The following is a 24,871-nucleotide window of genomic DNA, read 5'->3' as shown; positions in this document are numbered from 1 at the left end:
TTCTAAGGGCCCTGGTTGCTGTCCTTCTTCTAGTTTAGGTACAGTATTAGCCTTGGCAGTGAGTTTTGACAGGTGGCTCAATTGCAGATGGAGGAGGAGGTGAGGAAATCGCAGCTAAGGTGGATCCTGTGGTCTGCGTACTGCACCTCCAGCGTAAGTTGCTGTTGCCAGCAATCAAACTCTGTAACTGTGGATGATTTTCAACAGATAACAGGAGATGGTCAATGCATGAAAGCAGAAATATATATATTTTTTAAAAAATAAATGAAGTCGCAGAGAAATGGTTGTTTCATATGTATTCAATTTTATTTGAAATATCAAGCAAGAAAAAGCATTTTCTGTTGTATGATTGATCCCTTACATTTTCAGAAAAGTAAGTGAAACTGTATAGGCTGACTGCTAGAGGAGTTTCAAATGCAAGGATTGATTATATATATATATATTATATAATCCTTGCATTTGCACATCAGTCACTCTCCTCTGAAAGATAAATATATATTATATATATTTATCTTTCAGAGGAGAGAGTGACTGATGTGCAAAGCAATGCTGGACTTCTAGTCATTTCCATCCTTGGGATGAGAATTCACAATGGATATTTGGCAAAGCAAAATGTGACCAAAACGGTCTGTTCTACTGCTGTTAAAATAATAAGCACATCAGTACAGCTTTGCAGCTCATAATGTCTTTCCGTACAAGTATGAAATTCATTCAAACCATTTCTATCAATGTCTGTCTTTGGAAGAAGGAAAGCTGTTGCAATTCACATATAACTTGCGCTCTACTTTAAATGCTGTGTCTACATTGCTTGCTTGCACTGAAAGATTGCGCTATATGGTCCATGTAGACTGGAAATTGCCTCCTTCTGTACCTTGGCAGTGCGATCTCTACAGTCTCTGCACACAAACTTCACAGTCACATGAACAAAGAAAATGGCAGTCGTTTAGACTTGGAACTCAGATGGAGGGGGTGGTAGATCGTCTACAAAAGATAGCAAATTTGTTGATGGAGGCGGAGGGGTGTTCTCCTTAGGCTCAACAAGAATTTGTGGTGATGCAGGTGGGGGTGGAGCCTCTGTAAGAAGCTTGGGGTCATTGTTGTCGGTTGGATTTTGTGCCTCAGGTGGAGGTGGTAACATTTCTGGACTTTCTATTGCATCTTCAGCCTTGATTTCTTTTTCCATTTCATCTTCCATTTTGACCTCAGAGGGCGATGTGTGTTTTTCAATGTTTGTTGAAACATTGAGAATTCCATCCGATTCTTGTACCTCCATATCACACTGATCCAGTAAGGATTTACGCTTCAGTTTATTAGACACAAAGGTTGAGAGCGATTGGCGTCTTAGTGGTATATTGTCCGCTTTGTCGTCGGGAGAATTCTCAAGATCATTCATGGTGGGGCCTGAATGAGAAACAACCCATGTGTCTTGTGCAGATGGCTTTGTAAAGCACCTTTTGCACAGTACAATCAGTATAATTAAGAAACAGATTACTAGAAATATTCCGATAATACTGCAAGCCAGAAGTATCTTTGTATTTTTTGGGCTCTTGGTGGTGGAGCTCTTGGTGGTGGAGCTCTTGGTGGGTTTTTTCTCAGGAGTCGTCCTCTCAACAGTGCCTGTTTTAGTTGCCATTGAACTGAAAGTGCTCATTAGCTGGGGTGCCAAACTTGAATCCACTGTAGTTGAAGATTGGAATGTTGGAATGACTGACAATAAACTGGTTGAGTTGGAATTATCGCTGGTAACATTTGAATTTGTCTTTTGAGTTCCCAAGGAAGCAAAAGTCATCCCAATTGTCATTTTCTCTGGGGTATTTGATGCACTGCTGGTGGTGTTCTGGCTGTTGATTAACTGACTGGACAGCAACAATGCCAGTATTATCACCTGGATTTCTCCCATCTTTGTTAACTGAAAGAACCAGGCTTTCATTCCCAGACTTCTGGAGAAGATTGCTTAAATTCCTGTAAAATTGAAAGAAAAACAATGTTTGTAGTGCAGTGGATGGTTAGGACTGTGAAGCCTTTCTTAAAAATTGCTTTACATCAAAGGAGAGAACAACCTTTATGGCAGGTGTGTATGGCAGGTTTAAGCAAAAATGTGAAGTTCTGAATTGTGTCTCCTAGTCCAGAGAATTTCACCCTGACTCCTCAAGGCTGTCCAGTGAGCTCCAAAAGAGGCCGAGATACCATCAACTTGAGAAGATTATTCTATCCCCCTGTGCCACTGATATAGTGGACATCACATGGCAGCTTCAACTCTCATTCTGTAGCTACTAATCGTCTCTTTCTTTACGAATCCACCCGCAAGCAAGCCCCTCAGTCAATGCAGGGCTCCCCCACCATACATTGGAGTGCCAGCCTAAGCTATCAGGTCAAAAAGTTCTGCAACACTTGGAGATATTGTTGCCTGCTGTAGAACACAACAACAACAAGATTACAATTTGTGTAGCGCCTTTCATGCCGGGACAGTGCTCCTCGTTCATAATGGTCATGGAGCGGAACTTAATGATGTCTAACCAGAAGCCTCCCAGGCTACCTCTTAGCAGTAGTTTTGAAGTATGAAACCAGACAATCTAGGAATAACTGAAATTGCTTGATTTGTATCGCTACCCCTTCATATTACCCCCATATGAAGTACGTTATATAAATGCTTGTTGTTGTTATTGTGTACAGATGTCAAAGCACTTAAGGTTTGGGTAAACAGGGTAGATTATTCTTCCCCTTTAGAAGAGGTTATCAGCAGCCTGCTGTCAACAGAATGGGAATTCTAAGAGAAACTTATGGCCTTGTTGGAGCTGAAAACCGCTGTAATTCTGATTGACGTCTGACATTCTCTTCACTTCTGGAAAATAAAAACCTAAATGGGATAGAGGAGCAAAGGGACCTAGAGGTATACATACACAATTCACTAGAAGTAGCAACGCAGGTTAATAAGGCCATAAAAAAGGGAAACCAGGCATTGGGGTTCATTTCTAGAGGGATAGAAATAAAAAGCAGGGAAGATTATGGTAAACTTCTATAGAACCTTGGTTAGACCACACTTAGAATACTGGGTGCAGTTCTGGTCCCCATATTATAGAAGGGATGTAGAGGCCCTGGAGAGGGTGCAAAGGAGATTCACAAGGATGATCCCAGTACTGAGAGGTTATACCTATCAGGAAAGGCTGAACATACTTGGACTCTTTTCTCTTGAAACGGGGAGGGTAAGGGGTGACCTGATAGAGGTCTTAAAAATTATGAAAGGTTTTGAAAGGATAGACATAGGGAAGATGTTTCCTCTTGTGGGGGAGACCAAAACCGGGGGCCATCAATATAAAATAGTCACAAACAGGTCAAATAGGGAAGTTAGAAGAAATTTCTTCACGCAGAGTAGTGGGAATGTGGAACGTGTTACCACAAGGAGTTGTTGAGGCAAATGACATAGATGTATTTAAGGGGAAGCTAGATAGGTACATGAGGGAGAAAGGAATAGAAGGCTATGCTTGAAGGCTTAGTTGAGGAAGGGCAGGAGGAGGCTCATGTAGAGCATAAACACCGGCATAGACCAGTTGGGCCGAATGGCCTGTTTCTGTGCTGTATATTCTAATGTATTCTGTCATTTCCCTTTAGCAGTTCTGAATATTTGTTGCGTGGTTGGAGTTGATGTCTCGTCCCCCCACCACCATGACTGTCCTTCAAGCCCTATGGCTCTCATGGGCTTTCTCTAATCTTCACAGCATCATCCGCCTCCAACCACAAGTTGCAAGAACATTGTCCACACCTTCAGCTCGCTTATTCTAACATTCTGCTTGACGGACTCCCCAACTCCTTCCTATATAAGCTTCCGACCATAGATCTCTGCAGCCTCTCCTGCACCAGGCTCTGTGAGCACATGACCCCCATATTAACACAGCACCTGTGATTTCCCCTTCCTTCAGCTGATCAAATTCAAGATCCTCGCTTTCATGCTCGAATCAGTCCACAACTTCGCCCCAACCTACCTCTGCAAACTCCTGCAACCCTACCATCGGGGCTGCTCCCTCCCCTCAGCAAACATTGGCCTGCCTCATGTCCGTCTTCTTCCCAATCTTTAAAGCTTGCCTTCATACCTAAGACCTATCCTTTTACTTGCGCATTCAGTTCTCCCCACCCCCCCAGCTCGAACTCCCATTCAGTTGTGTGATGTGCTTAGTTGTCCTTCTGACACGAAAGGTGCAATAGAAATATCTATTATTGTGGCAAACGTGCGTGAGCATGCAATCAGTTCAGAGTGTGATAGCCTGTGCAACACTCAAAGATGAATGCATTTACACTGACATTGTTATTTATACAGGCAGAGGTACTGATATCGTCACCAGCAAAAGCTGCCAGACAGTTGAATATTGATCACACAATACCAGCTCTTCTCCATAAGCCTTTCGCTGAAATTCCCCACAAATCAACTGTGGATTACTTCTCAATAAAGCTTTCACTGAATTATATTGCTGTCATTAAAATTTACATTGCATATTAAGGTCAAATGGCCTGAAGAGATATCTTCATTGGAATATTTTGTGATAGTAACTGGGCGCATTGGAGCTGGTGACTGTTGTTACAAATACTACCCCGAGAAAAACAAGCATATATAATGTTAACTCACACTAACTGACTACACGTGAGGAAAACAAAATAGCAGTGCAGGTGCAAAGTTATAAATTTATCAACAGTTGTTCTGACGTTTAAGCCAGTTTACTCAGTCTGAGCTTAGGCACGTAGGTCCCAAGTTGAACCCCATTCTGTTCCGAGTTTGTTCGTTCAACTGAGCCAGGCTAGCAGTATGGTTAAAATCGACCAGAACACTACTGGTTAACAACGGAAGAAAAATAATCTCACTTGTGCTGGATATAATAAGCCTTACATTTGATATAGGAAGTCTCACACAATTCACTGTAAAGTGTTGTAACTTGTCTAGAATATATGCAGCAGAACAGCAATGTCCCAATTGAAATGAATGACCAATTTTATTTGAGGGATTTGGTCCACGACATCAGAGGAAAGTCCCTTCTCTAGTGAAATCGTGCCGTATGATCTTTTAACATTCATTTGAACATGTAGACGGGACCTTGGTTTAACATCTCATTCAAAGGACTTGAGTTCCAAGTCCCAACATACGAATTGAACCCACAACCGACATTTCAGAGGTGAGAGTGCTACCAAATGAGCCAGGCTGACCTGCATTTGCATGCATCTGGACATCAAATGGAGACAGAATCAGGTTTGGCACTCACGGTCGAGGCTCGCACTTGGAATGGGAAAATTACAAGAGAGCAGTCAACGTGTGAGGAATCATATCTCAGCACAGAGAAAGGAGTTTTTTTAAAAAAGCTTTCAAGAACAGCTGGGGAGGAGACAGATATTTGGCAAGTAAATAAATAAAGATAATTAAAAACCTTGTTATTTTGAGGATTCTAATGTCTTCATGCCTTGCTACGATATCTAAACCTTTTAAGTAAAAAACAAAAGTGCACATACTTTCTCAAAAATGTTGTTCAACTTATCGTTGAGCAAGAGGGAAAGCTTTTAGTCTTTTTGGCATCGGAAGCCAAAAGGAGAAGCTGATTTTTCTTACAAATAATAAAATACTTTCCATTTCCCCTCCGCAAATGCACCTACTTGCAGGTACTTACCACTTCTCAAGTAAACACTGTAGGCTGGTTGTTTTCTGCTTGGATTTTAAGATTGGAGTATAGGTTATGCTTCTACTCTTGCACCAGTTGCAACTGTTCTCACGATGGAAGGCGATTTGGTCTCTTAGCACAATTGATGACTCGGAACACATCTGTGCGTTTTAAGTTGTCATGCCATCATTCTGAGGTTTTAAAAAAAGGAAGTAAAGACAGTCGGCTGTGAACCAATGTGTATTAAAAAAAGAAATTTGTAAACACCAAATGCATTACTCTTCCTTCTCTGTTCTCTCAACTTTCCTCCTCCCCCCACATGCACTGTGCTTTGTGTTGTGATCATTTCCTTGGGTCAATTTTGGAAAAAAGGTTATCAAAAGAGATGAGGATTGAACAAAAAACAAAATACTGCAGATGCTGGAAATCTAAAAATAAAAACAGAAGTCCCACAAACACAAAGGGTCGTGGACCCGAAACGTTGACTCACTTTCCTTTCCGTAGATGCTGTCTGAGGAGATGAGGATTGAGGGTTTTTTTCATATCCCACTAGTTGCTTTGATTCTTTGCACAACTAGAAAACTCACAGAAAAAGTTGTGAAGCTAGTGTTCAACTTGCTAAGAAGTCTGTATTAATAGCCTGAGTCAGTGACTCGGATTATGCTCGATTTCTGTTCCAACTCATCTGTAGATTGCTGTGCATTTCTCTTCCTTCTCTGTTCTCTCACTTTCCCCCACCCCCACATGTACTGGGCTTTGTGTGTTATCATTCCTTGGGTTGAGAATTTTTCAATCTATATTTGGTGTGTGCATTTATTTTTGTGATTCATCGAGTTGCTAATTTGGAACTTTTCTATGCCTCTACACAGAGGCAGGAGGGTGAAAATATTCTTACTCCAATGTAAATTTTAATGGCAGCAATATAATTCAGTGAAAGCTCTATTGAGAAGTAATCCACAGTTGATTTGTGGAGAATTTCAGCGAAAGGTTTATGGAGAAGAGCTGTTAATATTCTGGGGGAAGGGAGGTAAAACTCAGTAACAGGGTTGGTTCACCTTTAAAAACCAGCAAAATAAAACAAACTATAAAATTAAAAAACTCATTAAGAGCGAAAAAAAAGGAGTATGAGGGTAAGCAAGCTAGGAACATTAAGTCTGATTGTAAAAGTTTTTACAAATATGTTAAGAGGAATAGGCTGGTGAGGGTAAATGTAGGTCCACTTCAGTCAGAGACGGGAGAAGTTGTAATGGATAAGGACATGGCAGAGTCCCTAAATGGGTACTTTGCATCTGTCTTCACCCTAGAAGACACAACAAGTCTGCCAACAATAGAGATGCACCAAGGGGATAAGGACAGGGAGCAACTTAGGGAAATTTTCATTAGTAGAGAATTGGTGCTGGGAAACTGTTAGCACTAAAAAGTGACAAATCCCCTGGTCCGGATGGCTTGCATCCCAGGGTTTTAAAAGAGGAGCTTATGAGATAGTGGAGGCCTTATGTCTGATCTTCCAAAATTCCTTGGATTCTGGAACAGTCCCCATGGATTGGAAGATCGCAAATGTCACAACACTATTTAAAAAAGGTGGAAAGGAAAAGATGGGGAACTATAGGCCAGTTAGTCTCACATCAGTGATAGGAAAAATTTTAGAATCATTGATTAAGGATGTGGTAGTGTGGTATTTAGGGGAGCACAATATAATTAGGCCAAGTCAACATGGCTTTACAAAAGGGAAGTCATGTTTGACAAATCTCATAGAGTTTTTTGAGGATATTTCCAGTAAACTAGATAAGGGTGAATCAGTGGATGTGGTCTATTTGGACTTCCAGAAGGCATTCGATAAGGTGCCGCATAAAAGGTTAGTCCAAAAGATAAGGGCCCATGGAATTGGGGGGAGCATATTAACGTGGATTGGGGAATGGTTAACGGGTAGGAAACAAAGAGTAGGGATAAACGGGTCCTTTTCAGATTGGCGGGATGTGACTAGTGGAGTGCCACAAGGATCAGTCCTTGGGCCTCAGCTATTTACCATCTACATCAACGATCTAGATGAGGACATCAAAGTTAATATATCTAAATTCGCGGATGACACAAAACTAGGAGGAAGTGTCAACACAGAGGACGACATTAAAAAAATGCAGAGAGACATAGATAGGTTAGGTGATTGGGCAGGTAGGTGGCAGATGAAGTATAATGTAGGGAAGTGCGAAGTCATCCACCTAGGTAGCAAAATCAGTACAACGCGTTATTTTTTAGAAGGGGAGAGATTGGAATGTGTTAGCGTCCAGAGGGACTTGGGTGTCCTTGTACACCAATCACAGAAAGTTAGTCTGCAGGTGCAGCAGCAATTAGGAAGGCGAACGGTATGTTAGCATTCATTATGAAAGGATTAGAGTATAAGAGTAGGGAAGTCTTGCTGCAACTGTATAGGGCCCTGGTGAGACCACACCTGGAATACTGTGTGCAGTTTTGGTCTCCTTATTTAAGGAAGGATGTACTTGCCTTGGAGGGGGTGCAGCGTAGATTTACTAGGTTAGTACCAGGGATGAAGGGGATGAGTTACGAGGATAGGCTGACCAATTTGGGCCTATATTCTCTAGAATATAGAAGAATTAGAGGGGATCTTATAGAAACCTATAAGATCATCAAAGGGCATGATAGAGTAGATAGTGGGAGATTGTTTCCCCTGGTTGGAGAAACTAAAACCAGGGGTCACAACCTTAAAATCAGAGGCAGCCCTTTCGCACTGAGTTGAGGAAGAACTTCTTCACTCAAAGGGTAGTGAATGTATGGAACTCACTACCCCAAAGGGCTGTTGACGCTCAGTCCTTGAACATATTCAAGACTGAGGTAGATAGATTTCTTATTGCAAAAGGGATTAAGGGATATGGGGTTAAGGCAGAGTTAGGTTATTAGCTGGAGTTAGATTAGAAGATCAGCCATGATTGAATGGCCTCCTCCTGCTCCTACAGGTTATGTTATGTTAAGACAGATTGGCTTGACTAACAGGTCCATCAGCCAATCGGTGACAACCGTCAGACTGTAAGATGACGAGTTGAGGGGCAAGAGGGATGGGGCTGTGGTCCTCAGGCCGTTCCCCTCCCAGCTCCCCTTAAAGTCATGTGCAGAAATAGATTTGGGGTGGCAGTGTGGCTCAGCCACACCTGCCACTGCTATGCCTTTACATGAGAACCGTTGTAGAAATTGTCTGTTCATCTTAGAAGCTGTGGGTTCATTCACTCTCCCAATTGTTCGGTGCGACTTCCTATCAACGTCTGTTTTTATGCCTCCTTAATCATAGCCATGAGGTGGAGGTTCTAAAGTTTACATATCTCAGAAAGAATTGGTTGCATATCTAAAACAATCGTAACAGCTGCAACGTTATATACTCAGTAGGAGCTGCACAATTTTGCAACTTTTATTTTTTATTTCGCAATTTTCGTTCCCCTTTCAATCTTCCCCCGAGCTTATGTGACCTTCTCCCATCAAGAGGGAAGATGGATGATTGACTCCTGCATTTCAAATGCCATTCTGTAACCTACGCACTGGGACATGTACAGAAATTGAGCTTTGGTGACTTGTACTTTTTGATTTACATATAAGATGATTAGTTTTGAGAAGGGGGTGGGGGGCAAGAGGGGTGGGGTTTCTACCCTGAATGTCAGGTTTGAAATGATGACCCACCACTTTGACGCAACATGAAATCTGATGCCATTTTTATGCTGATTTGAAATGTGTGTGTAATTGGTACAACACACCAGTTGGCTATTCAGTGCAGGAACCCATCAGTCTGCCTTTCAATCCTGTCTGTTTGCTCCAGTAAATGTAAGCTGATTGCTTGAGTTCTTCAAAAGTGCGTGAAACAATGACCAGAAGTTTGAATGGCACCGTGGTAATTCATCGATGGATGGGCACGTTGAGTGCATCGGGTTTTTTTTTGCTTAAAGAAAATCATAATTATAAATATGCAGTGGTTTCTCCCGAAAGTGAAGTAACCAAATGGGCATTGTGTAAAGCTGAGCCGTGCAGATCCAGACTGCTCCCCAGTCTGTGCTAATTTTGCTGATCTCAGCAAGTGGAGCAATAGGATTCCGTCCTTTCCTCCCACCCACACCCGGTCACCTGCGGGATTCCCAACGCTCCATCCTGGCCCCCCCCCTCTTTCCCTTATATACATCCTCACGTCTCTCCCTGGCCCGTTGTCAGACGTTGTCAAGTGTTCTAGGAGACTACCCCGTGTGAAGGGCGCTATATAAATGCAAGTTGTTGTTGTCTTGTCAAAAACTTGCCTGATTTCTGCTCAGAAACAAAATGTAGCTCAGCTTTTGTAAACAAATTTGGAGTAACATAAAACGATACAACAGACACCACTAAAATTCAGTGTACATAACAATGTTTGAAGGAACTTTGTCATTTATTAATTTGACTTCAGTCATATAAAAACAAACCTTTTTGCCAACCAGCGCAATGGTCAGGTTAGCAGTGGGAAGTATAAAAATTGTTAATTTGAATTTTTTTTTTCCTGCAATAAAGTTGATTTACCAAGAAGACTATTTCTGTATCCAGTTTCCTGGTACTTAAAGCCTAATGATCAAGTAATACTTGACAAGAGAAACACTGGGAAAGTATACAAATTGTTAATCTGAATATTGTTTTTTCCTGCAATAAAGTTGATTTACTAAGAAGACCATTTCTGTAACCAGTTTCCTGGTGCCTTAACCCAATCTCAATTTAATTGTGTAACCTTCAAAGATTATATTTGATTAAATATTAAGTTTGAGGAATAAAAGGAATGAAAACGAAGAGAGTTATAAGGAATTTTTTTTGTTGGTATGTGAGGATGATTAGCTTTAGCTTGATAAATATAACTAAGTTAGAGATTTCTGTTTAAGCATTGTGCATCTTAACTGTATTTTGCAATATTGTACAACGATTTATCTGAAAGATCAAACATTGTGTTATGGAAAATGATATTGCACTGTCACTCTGCTAGGAACTTGAGGTGTGACAGATCAGTAGCTCTGAAAACCTTCCTAGAAAGTTAAAACTCCTGGCTTTGTGCCATCATTGCATTTCTTTTGTATTTTGTTTTGGTCAGTCTGACATGTGCAGAAACCCATCACCATTCTTAACAGTATTCCAACCAGACTGAGTTCCACGTAGGTATACCACCTACAAATTAAAATTTGCCCATGTATGAAATGGAAGCCTAATATTCAGAGGCTATTAGACACAGGTTGGCCAGAGCCAGGGCTTTAGGACTCCAGAGTCCCCAATAGCCCAAAGAGGTAATCAATGACTAGAGTTTACTTTAATCGGTCCCATTTTCTACTTTTGCCGTGTTGCCCGAAGTTTCATTTTTCTCCCCTTCTTCCACATTCTTCAGCGGTGTGACTTCCTCCGATGTTGCACTGGTTCCTCCTTCCTCCATTGGCATAGCCACCAGGGCATGGGGCCCAGTTGACCACAGCTTGGATGATTTCATGAAGTCGCCATTGCTCCTGGTTTGAGGCTTTTTCTGGTTCTTCGTGAGAATGTGCACCCGATGGCACAAGACAGTTGTTGTCACTAACAGAAGGGTGCAGATGATTGTAAGCGCACCAATGATGATCAAACAAATAAAAGTTTCTTGTTTACTTTTTGTACTCTGTGGATTTGCAGCATTATCAAAAAATGATCCATTCTGATCTTTAGCAATCGACACTGTGGGGTGTTCTGCCTTGCTTGTAGTTTTTGCTGAGTCCATATGAGCTGCGATCATTCTGATTGTGGGGCTTCCCATTTGCTCTATATTTGCAGACGTCTTCTCACTTGTTTCTTGGGTCATGGCGCTTCTTACTTGCTCTGAGCCTACCGTGGTCTTCTCACTTGTTTCTTGGGTCATGGCGCTTCTCACTTGCTCTGTGCCTACCGTGGTCTTCTCACTTGTTTCTTGAGATGGTTGTGCAATAACACTTGGGATTGCTGTAGTAACTTTTGTATCAACTATTGAAACAATGTCCATTTGCTCTTCAGCTTCAGTATTGTAGTCGTACTCAGGTGTCGTCAATTCAGTGATTATTTGAGTCTTGATTGGTGCCCATAGTGTAGCAAAGGTGATGACTCCCAGCAAGAAAAGGCTTTGTTTAGAGTGATCCATGGTCCCTGGTACAGCACCTGTCAATTGATCATTTGAAATAGAGTTCATTAACTGTGCAGATAATAATAATAATCCTTGCATTTGATATAGCGCTTTTCACGTCTTTCAGACGTCTCAAAGCACTTCACAGGATATACTTAAAAGTGAATTGACTATATTTGTGGGTGAAACGCGGCAGCCAATTGCCACAGCAGCGTCCCACAAACAGTCGTGGATTTGAAGTGACCAATTTCTTATTGTGTTTTTTTCTTGTGCGATTATTATTAGGCGTGTGGAGTAAGGAAACTTGCCCAAGGTTTTACCTTGCCAGGAATTGAACCCAGGTCTCGCTATTAAGTGACCAAATTATTGAGTGGCCAAATTATTATTTTTTATATTATTACCCTCGGAAAAGCGATCCGCCAATCGACTAACATCTGGGTTCCTACTTACTGCTAAGTAAACAGAGGCATGTGGAGTAAGGGAACTTGCTCAACATTTCATTCAACCTACCCAGGTCCTCTCGCTTGCGAGGAGAGTGCCCTAACCACTAAGCTACAGGACTCCAATCACTAAGGAATCATAGAAGAGAATGAGTACACCAGGGTAGATTGGACATATTGAACAACTTTGAATAGATTAGTGCAACAGGGGCTGTACTGTATAAATATCAAGGAGTTTGACAATTTGGACAGTATGAAGAAAAGTTAAATAAATAGGAAGCACTGACACAGGGAACTAAGAGCATTAAAAAATAAGAAGCTACTGATGGACTAAGGCACTGAAAGATAATAAACCACTGGGACCAGATATTATATCCCAGAAAAACAATCTGACAATCAACTAACAAACAGGTTTCTGCTTACTGGTAGGGAACGGAGACGTGTGAAGTAAGGAAATTTGCCTAACTGTATTCTGGAAGAATGAGATCAGATGGGCCAAACGGCCTTCTTCATTAATTTAGTGATTTGTCGTTTGATACTTGTGTAGAAAAATTAGGCAAGTTTCCTTACTCTACACGCCTCTGTTTACCAAGTAGGAACCCGGTTGTTTGTTGATCGGCGGATCGCTTTTCCGGGGGAATAATCCCTTAATCTTAAAAAAAAATAATTTTTGCTTAATCTACAACTGTGGGACACTGCTGTGTACATTTGGCTGGCGCGTTTCGCCCACAAAATATACAGTCAATTCACTTTACAATATATTCTGTGAAGCGTTTTAAGTCGTCTCGAAGACATGATAAGGCTCCACATCAAATGCAAGTATTATTGTTATGTGTAAGTAGTTATAGTGTCACCAAGTGATTGTGGATTCATGACCTTCTCCCATTGCATTAATTCTGCTCCCAAACAGCGTGAGGTTATATAATGTCTCCAGATCTTTACCAAGCTCCCCGATGTGTTTAAATTCATTGCACACACGTTTGAGAAAAGTGCAAAGCCCAATCCATTTTGTTTATGCAAACAATTATGTAAATTGTAGTTTCCCTGACTGCCTCCCCACCTGAAATCAGCTCACTGAGCACAGGCAGAGGATCAAATCTTTCCTTGTCCGTCACTCAGCTCCTCACTGGATAAACTCAAGTGTGCCATGAGGATAGCCCTATATTCTGTCTTTGGTATAATTGCTACTGCTTGTCGCTGTCATTAATTTGTGGTTATTTTTATACCTGAGCTACTATTTGCGGAGTTACTGATTTTAATATTGCAGATGAGTTGAATTAACCTGCATGTCTGATTGGCGACATCTCTGAACTATTCTGAGTTAATGACTGTCTCTAATGTATTAATTCAGCTGAGCTGTTGGCTGTGTAATACCTCCAAATCTGTTCCACTAAAGAGGTTCAAACAACCATTGCAAAAAANGGACTTTGAATTGAACAACATGAGAAAAAACATGAAGGAAATGCTGCAAATCTTTCAGTATACTTCATTCTTCTTAAAGGAAGGAGTTTGCACCCTTTGCACTCTTCCCTTCAACTTTATTATTGGCGATCTGCATTAACAAAATGGGTTGTACTTTACTCTTTCTCAAATGTGTGCGGAATGTATTGAACTACACCTGGTTCTTTGGTACAATTTTGGAGACTTTACATAGCCCGAGGCGTTAGGGCAGAATTAATAATATCAGAGATAGTCATTAACCCAGATTCATTTTGAAGCATTTTGAGACATCCTTCCGATGTAGAAGGTGCTATATAAATGTTAATTGCTTGGCCCAAATAATTGTAAATAAAGGTGATGCTGTTATACAACAACAACAACAAGATTCCATTTATAGAGCGCCTTTCACGTCGGGAGGATGTCCCAAGGCGCTGTACAGTTGGGTCAGGACCCGAGCAGGGGGGAAATGGTCAGGGTGAGGGCAGGGAAGGGAGGGAGCGAGGAGGGGGTAGAGAGTCGAGAGGAGAGCTGAAAGCTCGGTCAAAGAGAAAGGTCTTGAGACCGGCCTTGCAGGAGGAAAGGGAGGAAGCGAAGGCTTTGAGAGGTGGAGAGTGCAGCCTTGGATGCTGATGCTGTCAGCGCCTGAGGTGCGGAGGCGCTGACGTGAGCCAATCAGGAGGGCCTCAGTTTTACGCACGTTGAGCTGAAGAAAGTTGGTCTCTCGTCCAGGACTCGATGTCGGACAGACAGCTGTCAGGACATCGGGGGTCGTGGAGTTGAGGGTAGAGGAGGAAAGGTAGAGTTGGGTGTCATCCGCATACATGTGGAAGTTAACCCCATGTCTGCGGATGATATCACCACAGGAGGAGCATAAGCATATTATGATAATTTGTAGAAGGAATACCATTGCCAAATAATTTTTTTTATCCTGGACAACCATATTTCAGTTGAATTGATCATCACTTTGTGGCTGTTTGTGGCACCTTACTGGGCTCAAATTGACTACTGAGCTTGCCTTGAGCTGCAACATACACTTGACCACTATTACCTGTGAAGGAGCGCTTTGAGAAATGTTAACATTATACCCGCGATATCAAATGCAAAGTTAATTTTCTATGGAAAAACAGCAACAACAAATTGCATTTATATAGCGTCTTTCACATTGGGCGGCTATCCAAAGCCGCTGGACAATCAAGGGTTTGCACCCGAGGTGGGGGTTGCATTCGGGGGCTGTGGTGGGGAAGGAAATATGACCAAATATATCAAAGAGGAAGGTCTTGAGGTCGACCTTGAGGGAGGTGAGGGAAAGGGTGAAGCAAAGAAACTCCGGGATGGAGTTCCAGAAAGTGGGGGTATGAAAGCAGAAAGCCTGACCGCTGATGGTGGGGCAGGCGGGGCAGGGTAAGTGAAGCAGGTTAGTGCCTGCTGAACGGAGGATGCGGGTTGGGTTGCTCGGGTTTTTGAAGGTGACAGAGATAGGGTGGGGCAAGACCACGGAGCAATTTAAAAGTGAGCACAAGACGACCCTTTGGGGGATGTGGAGCAAGATGAGGATGATAGACTCGGGGAGTCTAATGTGGGAAGAAAGGATACACCACAAACAGCTAGAAATATTGAATATATTACAGTTTTATGTTAGTGGCCTCCATCATGCAGTAAATAGAATTCAAGATCACCATCCTTGCTTTCAAATCTCTCCAACCTCTTGCAATCCTACTCCTCGTCCAATTGGTAGGGGAGCTTTCCCCATTCTGCCTAGCTCTGTGGAACTCCATCCCAGCGTCCAAGATTCCCTCTCCACCCCTCAAAAAACCTTGTGCTCCCAGTAAGCTGTGAGAAGTATTTTGAGGGAAGTGTTCCTGATGTGAAAGCCACTAAATCAGTGCAAGTTAATTCCAGAGGAATGTTCAGATCACAAACGCTGCATCTGCCAAGTCATTCGGAGACTGATCAACTGTTTAATCTGGAGTTTAATCTTGCCAGAAACTCTGCTGTTTTAAGGACAAAACGCTGATCACCAGGTTGCAATATAAAAGGGGTGAAATACAGGATGAAAGTTTGTGACTTTTTTTGTTCAGTGCACAATTCAGCTTCGGAAAGGGACATTTGCTTTCCTTTTCATTCTGCTTTCTCGTCTTCTTGGTTCAGCAGTGATAAAGTGCAAGCAGAAGTCATGTTTTAGAGAGAGGGAAAATATTGGAGGAAGTGTTGTCCCCCCAGAGACTGCTTTCACACACCTTGTGGGGTCAGATTCAGAGGAGAATTGATTGGGGCTTATGTGGAGAAAGTCTACACTCATAGCCAGGGAGGAAAGGAATTCAGAAGGAAATACTTTAAAATAATTTCCAAAGGGAAATGAAAGAATCATAATACTTACAAATTCCCTGTTTCTCAGATACAACTCAGTGGAGTCTGTTGTCCACAGAAGACACCAGATGATCTGTGCCACAAACCGGGCAGAGTTTGCCAGGGGGCTACAGCAAGCCCCGTAATTGCATAACTGAAGGAAAATCATTGCATAAAAAAACAGAAGTAAAAAAACATTTTGTTTATCAAAATAAAGTTGCTGTATGATATGTTTCTGCTGGTTTGAGGAAGAGGTTATTGGAATGAACCCACATAGCGCAGTGAGACAACCTGCAACTTACCTTCAACAACTGGTTGATCCAATCTCTTTTTCAGTCAATAAAGCTCAGATGCACTCCGGAGTTTTGTCTTATTGCCACTAACCTCGGTACTGGTTTTGAAAGTCTGTTGGATAAATGAATTATTGTCAGAAGATCTCCGTCATCTAACTGCAAGTTGCACCAGTAGCTGCAATCCGATGACGTTTGTGAACCACAAAGGGCTGACACATTTCCTTATAACAGACAACTGCAAAGTAATATCTATAATAGGATACTTGGAGTGTTTTCAAACCACTGTAAATATCCCCTGCACATGAGCTGCCAATGAATATTTTTCTTCTGTAAGTATGGGAAGAAACTGAATATTAAAATTGATAAAAGGAAAACCTCTTCTTGGAAAAATGTTGATTTGTTTATAATAAAACTCTTCTGTAATCAACTATGATCTACCATCATCTCCAAATTTTGAATAATAAACTCAGTAAAGTGATATCTGTGGTTGATTTCAGGCTGCTTGAAATTTCATTTCCTTCTTTAGGAGGAAAGAAATCTTGTATTAAATTATATGTAAAATAAACTTGCTTTTATAAAGTTCATATATACATTAGTGGTGTAAGTGAAATTCTCTTTCAAACCAATAGCATTTCATTGTGTTCAGTAATCAAGAGTGAAACCAGTTGTATTGTTTTCAGTGGTTTTGTATTAAACTGCATTTAGTTGGGTATTAAACTCTGAAAAGCAATTGTATTTCAGTCTTTGTTTATTGTTTACCAATAAAATACACACTCGCTACACTTTACAGTGGATCCTGTGAAGTGCTTTGAGAAATCCTCTTAAAGCAAAAAGTATATATCAAATGCAAGAATTTGTATTTATTGTTCATTTTTCAACATTGGGAAAATAAAATAGGCCACTCATTTCATAGCTGTTTGTGGTACATTGCTGTGAGTAAATTGGCTGCTGAATTTGCCTACAAAATACACAGTCGCATCGCTTTACCGCAAAACACCTTGAAACGTCCTTCCGATGTGAAAGATGCTTTTTCAAATGCAAGTTTTTTTTTAAATAGATGATTGGTTATCAAGTTGAATTCTTTGTAGTAAGATTGCTGCAGCCTTTTGTTTTCCTCTTGCAGATTCAAGACTGGGCAGATAAACGGCGATCTCCTTATTTACCACGTCCTCCTAACTCTGAAGCCATATTATGCCAAGCCATATGAGATTGTTGTGGACCTCACCCATGCAGGGCCCAGCAATCGTTTTAAAACAGACTTCCTCTCCAAATGGTTTGTGGTTTTTCCTGGTGTAGCCTATGAGAATGTGGCTGCCGTGTACATCTATAACTGTAACTCTTGGGTCAGAGAATACACAAAATATCATGAACGGCTTTTAACAGGACTCAAGGGCAGCAAAAAGCTGATATTCATTGACTCACCGGGAAAGCTTGTGGAACACATTGAGCCAGATCATCAGAAACTTCCTGCTGCCACGCTGGCTCTAGAGGAGGATTTGAAAGTATTTCATAATGCTCTAAAACTGGCCCACAAGGACACTAAAGTCTCTATTAAGGTAGGAGGTCCTTTCTTTCAAAATCTTTCATTTCTTCATTGTCACTTACGATAAAATCATTGGGACTTCAGAAGCCAACAGCTGTTGTAATAGATAACAGGGACATGTTTTGGAAATAGAACAAAACAAATTAATTTATACGCTCCTTTCACGTTGGGAAGATGTCGCAAGGCCCAGGCCAGTCAAGCGTTTGCTCCTGAGCTTGAGGTTAGAATCAAGAGGGGAGGAGGAGGTGGTGTGGGTGGGACAGACAATGACCGAAGGCACAGTCAAAGAGAAAGGACTTGATAAAAACTTTGAGGGAGGCAAGGAAGTTGATTTCAAGATCCTCACCCTTCTATTCAAGTCCCTGCACTCCTCTGCATCCCCCTACCTCTCTGACCTCTCCTCAAAACAGTACCCATTGTCTTCGTTCCTCCGGGTCTGGCCTACTCCTCGTCCCCCAAGTCCTCCGCTCCACCCTCAGCGGCCGTGCCTTCAGCTACTATACCTCGAGGCGCTGGAACTCCCGCACTTCCTTCGCCTCGCTCCCTCCCCTCCCATTTTCAGGTCTCTGCCGAAGACCTTTCTTTTCGACCGGGCCTTCGGTCACCTTCCTCCCCTCCACTTGGCTCGGCGCCGAGATCCATTACTGTAAGGCGCTCTGGTGAGCAGTGCGCTATATAAATCCAAGTTGTTGTTGTTGGTAAGGCGAAGAGGCTCCGGGATGGAGGTCCAGAGAATGGGGGCAGAAAGCCTGACCACTGATGTTGGGGTGGGCAAGTTGGAGCAGGCCCAGCTGAGGGAGTGGACAGGTAGGTATGGTTTTAGTAGGTCGCAGAGGAGCAAGACCACAGAGAGCTTTAAAGGGGAGGACGAAGATCTTGAACTTGATCGTCTGGGGAGATGGGCAACCAACCAGGATGGGCAATAATGGGGGTGATCTGCTCCCAGTAGCAATGTATTAGATATACTATATATATTTATATATTATATATTTAGTAGCAATGATTTGCGTGGAGTCCTGTAGCTCAGTGGTTAGAGCACTTGCCTTGCAAGCGAGACACTTGGGTTCAATTCCAGGCAGAGCGAAACCTTGGGCAAGTTTCCTTACTCCACACGCCTAATAATAATCCCTCCAAAAAAACAAAACAATAAGAAATTGGTCATTTTCAATCCACGACTGTTTGTGGGACACTGCTGCGCACAATTGGCTGCCGCTTTACGCCCACAAATATACAGTCAATTTACTTTACAGCATATCCTGTGAAGCCTTTGAGACGTCGAAGACGTGATATCAAATGCAAGGATTATTATTATATTTCATAAATCCTATCAGTTTTGCTCAGCATAGGTTTTCTGATTGATTTTTCGTCATTTTGTTGAACCAGGTGGGATCCACAGCTGTTCAGGTGACTTCAGCAGAGCGGACAAGAGTCCTCGGCCAGTCGGTGTTTCTGAATGACATTTACTACGCTTCAGAAATCGAGGAGATCTGCCTGGTGGATGAAAACCAGTTCACACTAACCATTGCCAATCAAGGCACACCACTAACATTCATGCACCAGGAATGCGAGGCAATCGTGCAATCTATTATCCACATAAGGACACGATGGGAATTGTCGCAGCCAGACTCTATCCCACAGCACACTAAAATACGACCAAAGGATGTTCCAGGAACACTGCTGAATATAGCACTTCTCAACCTTGGGAGCTCAGATCCAAGCTTACGGTAGGCTTATTACCTTCACTTTCTTTGTGCTGGGTTATTTTTGCAGTGTATTTAAAGGCCAGCTTTAGATGGGACCATATCTCACGTGCTGTTGAAAAGGTTAAGTGTGATCCTTTGGGCCAGTTAAAAACTTTCAGGGAAATTGAAATCTTTTAATAATTTTGTTGTATTGAGTAAATCTTTGAGCTACATTACAAGATCCAACACCATGATTCACAGTTAGTGTATTTGTTATTTGTTACTTTAGTTATATGTACAGCAGGAGGTGGCACTTTAAATTGTCATAAAATTCATACAGCAAAATACATATATGTACCCAGATTATGAGATAAATTTGTTGAAAGAATCCTTTGAGAAGTTGAATAGTTTGGTTACTTGAAAAATGGTTTACTCCTACCTGAAACTATTAACTGTTTTATTTCCTATATTATACAAACAAACACAATATGATTATTTGACAATTGTTTAAGCATCATTAAGTGTTGTCTAGTTTTTTTTAGTAGTATTTTCATGTGGATGTAATTTATTTTGAAAACAAAAGAAGTAGGACTTTACAGAATGTGGTACATTGAACAAAATGATAATGTCAATATTTTGGTGGTTTTCCTGTATTGTATGACAGATTTCTTACTCGAGCCACAGTTTTATGTATTTTCTCTTGCTGACTCCATGCTACCTATCTGAGGCTGAGTAAATGGTCCCTCAGAAGAACATACAAAATATCTAAGGATGCTCTTGATCACCACAGAATAAACCACCTACTTTGTGCCTTGACGTCAGCCCAGTGTAGTTCCTGCTCAAAGTCATTAATTTAGTCTTTCAATTAATTTTTAATGTGGGTAATCTGTATGGTAATTCATGAATTTCAACACAGAATAGATAAAACATGCTCAATGATGGATGAGCTCACTAAGAATTCAATCATGAAGCTGAGTCCTGGCTTAACACCGTCGGGCCAGTAAGTCAGACCTGGAACGTTTGGCCATTCTGCTTGTTCACAATTGTTGGACTGATATTGAAAATTAAATGATGAACAGAAGCAACTTGTAAATCTGTCTTTTTTTTCGCTTTCCTTTTCTTTGTCTCTCTATATTCACATCTTGTTTGGTTGAAATTGACATCAATTGAAGTCTCTCTTCCTTTGGATTGTGTAACTGCTGCTTTTTGGCCTTCGGACACTGTGATCTTGGTCCTTTCTATGACTGCTGAAGAAATGCATTCTTTTAGAAAATGACTAGCTCCACATTCTCACCACCCTTGGTGTAAAGAAGTACCACAGAAGAATTTGCATACAATTGCTGTAGAAATCAGCCCATTTACCAGTTGTGGTGCAAGTTGTTGAAGTTTTACCATTGAGACCAACTTGGGAAATCATCCCTTTGTTGGCGTCAAAATACAGTCACTACTTTACAGAGAATCATTCCTGAACTATAGTTTACAGAGAACACTTTGAGTCATCCTCCTGACAATGAAAGCCACTAAATCAAATGCTATTTGTTTTTGTCTATTATCTGACATGGGAGATATTCTGCCTCTCCCATCTGACTTAAGACATGATCGCTCTCCTGGGAAAATGTTTTGAATTGTGAATAGTGCAAATCAAATACCGAAGAAGTGATGCACATCCAGCTTTTAATGATAAGTGTTTTCCACCAACATTGTCACAAACCTTCAAATTATTTTGTGGACTGCTCAGTCTAGTACACAAACCAATGTGTGAAGGAGGTAACTCAAGTAAAGGAGGTCACCCACAAGTAAATCTGCTGTGTACCATGGCGGTCGTGTCAGCCCAGGGGATCCTCTGATCTTTGGAGTTCTCCCCTGCTTGAGTGTTTCCTGCTCTCACCTGCTGCTCCTCTCGATCTGAAGCCTCGGTTATAGCGTGTACCCTCCTCTCACTCTGGTTACCTGCTGATGTGCCTTCAAGAGGGCAGATTGCTGCTCTCTGACGAGGGCAAATGCTGCTCTCAAATTCAGCTTTGGGTCCATTTCACTTAGCCATAATCACATTTCAGTTGTTTACCTGTCATTGTAAATGGTGCCGGTAGCTGTGTAAAATGAATGAATCTCCTGTTTTGTAGAATAAGTATTCTTGGCATTTTAAACATTGTCTGTTTTTATGTCATGTGAGATGACCATTTTCTATAATTGTTTTATTGCATTAATGGATCATTTGTTTTTCCAGATCTGCTGCCTATAATCTCTTGTGTGCCTTAACATGTACCTTCAATCTGAAAATCGAAGGTCAGTTGCTGGAGACATCTGGACTGTGCATCCCTGCAAACAACACTCTATTTATTGTCTCTATTAGTAAAACGCTGGCAGCAAATGAGCCCCACCTGACACTAGAGTTCCTTGAGGAGTGTATCTCAGGATTCAGCAAATCCAGTGAGTACTAGATTTTGTGATTTTGAAATTTGTAGAATTATTCGGAGATGCAGAGATATCGAAGCTTGAGATATGATGTATTATGTACCCTTTATCATGCATTATCTAACGAACTTTTTATTCTATTAGCTGTACTTCCAAAATTGTTTTATTGAGGATATTTGCCCAACAGTTACAACTCCCATTCCCCGCCCACCCCACATACACACACACACCTCAGTTCTTGTCTCTCACTGCACTCTTGATATTCTAAAAGAACTGAGAGGGTCCCACGGTACTTTTCTGATTCTCCTGCAAAGTGGTATATCATGAATGGTCTGGGGTTTGAGCATTTAGTCTTCACTTGTCATCTCTCATGACAGATCAGCCCCAATTATAAATTGACATGGAGGCTGTGCTTTCGAGCAGAAACATTTCTCTCTGTGGCAAACCAATCACTACATTACTACAATATAGTACCACCCAAAGAAACTTGTGTTTCAATTCATTCTTGACGGCACTTTACATTTAACTTCCATAGAAAGTGAGGCTTCTAGTCTGTGCCAAGTCATTCGTGAGTGGAGAAGAAAACTTGCTTGAGAGGAAATTTCAACCTGGTTAATTGAGGGGCATTAATGGTGTCTGTTGATATCTCTGTGGAGTCAGAGTCGTGATGATTCTTTGCAAGGTGAAGGAATAGATAACCCAGGCAACGAATGTAATGTTTTTGTGGGAAAATATATAAAATTAAAAACAGCCAGTAATTGATGTGAACTTAAGCATATTGCTGTGATATGTCGACTAGCAATGGAATGAAGAAATGTTTTCCCTCACACTAAATGGGTTTGTGAATTAAAGTAAATGAGCGAAAGGTGGTAATATTTTCTAGATATAATGGTTGAGTCCTTGTGTTGCAGGTATTGAACTCAAACATCTCTGTCTGGAATACATGACTCCCTGGTTGTTGAACTTGGTCCGCTTTTGCAAGCACAATGACGACGCAAAACGTCAACGGGTTACTGCCATTTTGGATAAGCTAATTACGATGACCATCAATGAGAAGCAGATGTACCCTTCCATCCAGGCAAAGATCTGGGGCAGCCTTGGCCAGGTACCAGTTACCAGTTTAATCGCTGCTCTTGAAATACTACGATTGTTTCTCAATTTGCAATAATTACAAAATTACATTTGTAAAATGCCTTTCATGTCGGGAGGACGTGAAGGTAATATAATGCCAGGGTAAAATGGTTCATAACTTTTACTATTCTTTAAAGATAACAAAGGTTAACAAATTGTTTTGACCTGCAGAATATAGCTCTTTGGGACTTTTTGACATTATCTGTGCTATATCAAATGTAGATATTATTATTCAGTCTGTTTGGGAAGCTGCAGAGAAACCTCTGGTCTTTCCCATCTCACACACTTTTTTTTCTAGTATGTTAAAATATTTTGCTTACAGTCAAGGAGCAGAATAGAAAAACAGCTTAGCGATGGTTCAACTAATTTAAACCGCGGAGAGATAAAAGTGCAAATGTGAAAATCTGGAAACAAAATCTACAGCAGATTGATCAGTGTGTGGGGGAGAAAAAAAAATGGTTAAAGTTTTGGGTGTGACCCTTCGTTCAGTTTTGGTGTAGAGTCACATCTAAGATGTTAATCTAGGTTTCTCTGTTAGATATTTATCGATCAGCTATGTATCCTGTTATTTTGGTGAGCCTAAAACACCACACCTACTCTATAGCTGTACCTCAATGTTCACCATCAGTCAAAAAAGTAGCGTGGTATATCAGTAAGGAAAGGGTTCTCAAGTAAACCCTGCACTCTCACAAGCTGTAATATTGCCCATCACAATAGCTCCTTGCATGCACAACTAGGCCAGAGTGTTTGGATCATGTGTTCAAGGAATGCTCTGCTCTCCTACTGATACAATTTGGTTCTGAAAAACTATAACTTGTGATATGAAAGCATATTTTAGTATTTTTCCTCTTTTCCCTGAAAACATGCCAGGCTTGGATGGGCATGGTCTTATCTCCCTGTCAGCATTGTATTAATTGATTGCTATGAAGAGGTACACATCCAGGGCTGAATCAGCATCTAATGTTCCTACATGGCCGGTGAGAAAACTGATGGTTTGGTTTCAAGCAGGAGGTATCTGTTGGGGGAATTGCAGATCCTAACCTGCGTCCTGTTGCTTCAAGGCACAATACCCCAGTGCAGCGAATACTGCAGGCTGCCCAATATTGTCAATTATGTTATATTTGTTCCAATACCCATCTAATTTAATAATAAATTGGTCCAGTCCACGACTGTCCGTGGGACACTGCTGTTTTTGCAATTGGCTGCCGCATTTCACCCACAAAATATACGGTCAATTCACTTTACAATATATTCTGTGAAGCGTTTTTAAGACGTCTCAAAGAAGTGATAAGACACTATATCAAATGCAAGGATTATTGTTATTATTAGTGCTTCAACCTCTGATATTTCTTTTGCAGATTACGGATCTGCTTGATGTGGTACTGGACAGTTTCATCAAGACGAGTGCTACAGGTGGTTTGGGCTCCATCAAAGCTGAGGTCATGGCAGACACTGCAGTCGCCCTGGCATCAGGGAATGTGAAGCTTGTTTCGAGCAAGGTACGAACCATTTGTAATAAGAATATCGATCTGTGTATTCTCCTTATTTTTGTATGCCGAAGACAACACAGTTACCCTACAGCAGTATCTCAGTGTTCTCTTTCAGTCCCAAGGTTAAAATGGAATATCAATAATGAAAGGTCATCATGCCACACTCACACAAGCTGAGATGTTGACCATGACAATAGCTCTTATGTGCAGCACTAAACCAGGGTGTTTGGATAATAAAGGGTGACCAAAAAGTCGTGATACTACCCTACTTTCTAAAAAAAAATTATTTTACACTTATTGTAATGGAATCATGACTTTTTGGTCACCCTGTACATTG

At 41.3% G+C, this 24,871-nt stretch overlaps 3 protein-coding genes across 4 annotated transcripts in view; 1 reads left to right on the top strand and 2 right to left on the bottom strand.

Annotated features, from left to right (window-relative positions):
* nf1a (neurofibromin 1a) overlaps nt 1-24,871 on the top strand; it is a 158,088-nt gene that overhangs the window by 101,152 nt on the left and 32,065 nt on the right. The window contains exons 36-40 of the mRNA XM_042338430.1: nt 17,397-17,829; nt 19,200-19,540; nt 21,726-21,928; nt 22,825-23,018; nt 24,403-24,543. Coding sequence (XP_042194364.1) covers nt 17,397-17,829; nt 19,200-19,540; nt 21,726-21,928; nt 22,825-23,018; nt 24,403-24,543 — 1,312 coding nt within the window. The remainder of the gene's footprint in view (nt 1-17,396; nt 17,830-19,199; nt 19,541-21,725; nt 21,929-22,824; nt 23,019-24,402; nt 24,544-24,871) is intronic.
* On the bottom strand, nt 562-5,817 carry LOC103183295 (probable LIM domain-containing serine/threonine-protein kinase DDB_G0286997). Its single transcript, XM_007900689.2, has 2 exons — nt 5,646-5,817; nt 562-1,962 (listed from the first exon to the last, which is right to left on the bottom strand). The coding sequence occupies exon 2, from the start codon at nt 1,928-1,930 to the stop codon at nt 944-946; it is 987 nt and encodes a 328-aa protein (XP_007898880.2). The 5' UTR covers nt 1,931-1,962; nt 5,646-5,817; the 3' UTR covers nt 562-943.
* On the bottom strand, nt 10,782-16,446 carry LOC103183296 (protein EVI2A). Of its 2 annotated transcripts, none has more exons than XM_007900690.2 (2): nt 16,283-16,446; nt 10,782-11,789 (listed from the first exon to the last, which is right to left on the bottom strand). In XM_007900690.2, exon 2 carries the CDS (start codon nt 11,770-11,772, stop codon nt 10,945-10,947), a length of 828 nt encoding a protein of 275 aa, XP_007898881.2. In that variant the 5' UTR covers nt 11,773-11,789; nt 16,283-16,446; the 3' UTR covers nt 10,782-10,944. The 2 variants fall into 2 exon arrangements, with proteins under 2 accessions (XP_007898881.2, XP_007898882.2); XM_007900691.2 differs by lacking the exon at nt 16,283-16,446 and adding an exon at nt 16,012-16,233.

This window comes from Callorhinchus milii, unplaced genomic scaffold (assembly GCF_018977255.1).
Source record: "Callorhinchus milii isolate IMCB2004 unplaced genomic scaffold, IMCB_Cmil_1.0 Scaffold10, whole genome shotgun sequence".
In the NCBI taxonomy this organism is placed as follows: Eukaryota; Metazoa; Chordata; class Chondrichthyes; order Chimaeriformes; family Callorhinchidae; genus Callorhinchus; species Callorhinchus milii.
Note: the sequence above shows the minus strand (reverse complement) of the source record. Positions and strands in the feature narration are given on the sequence as shown.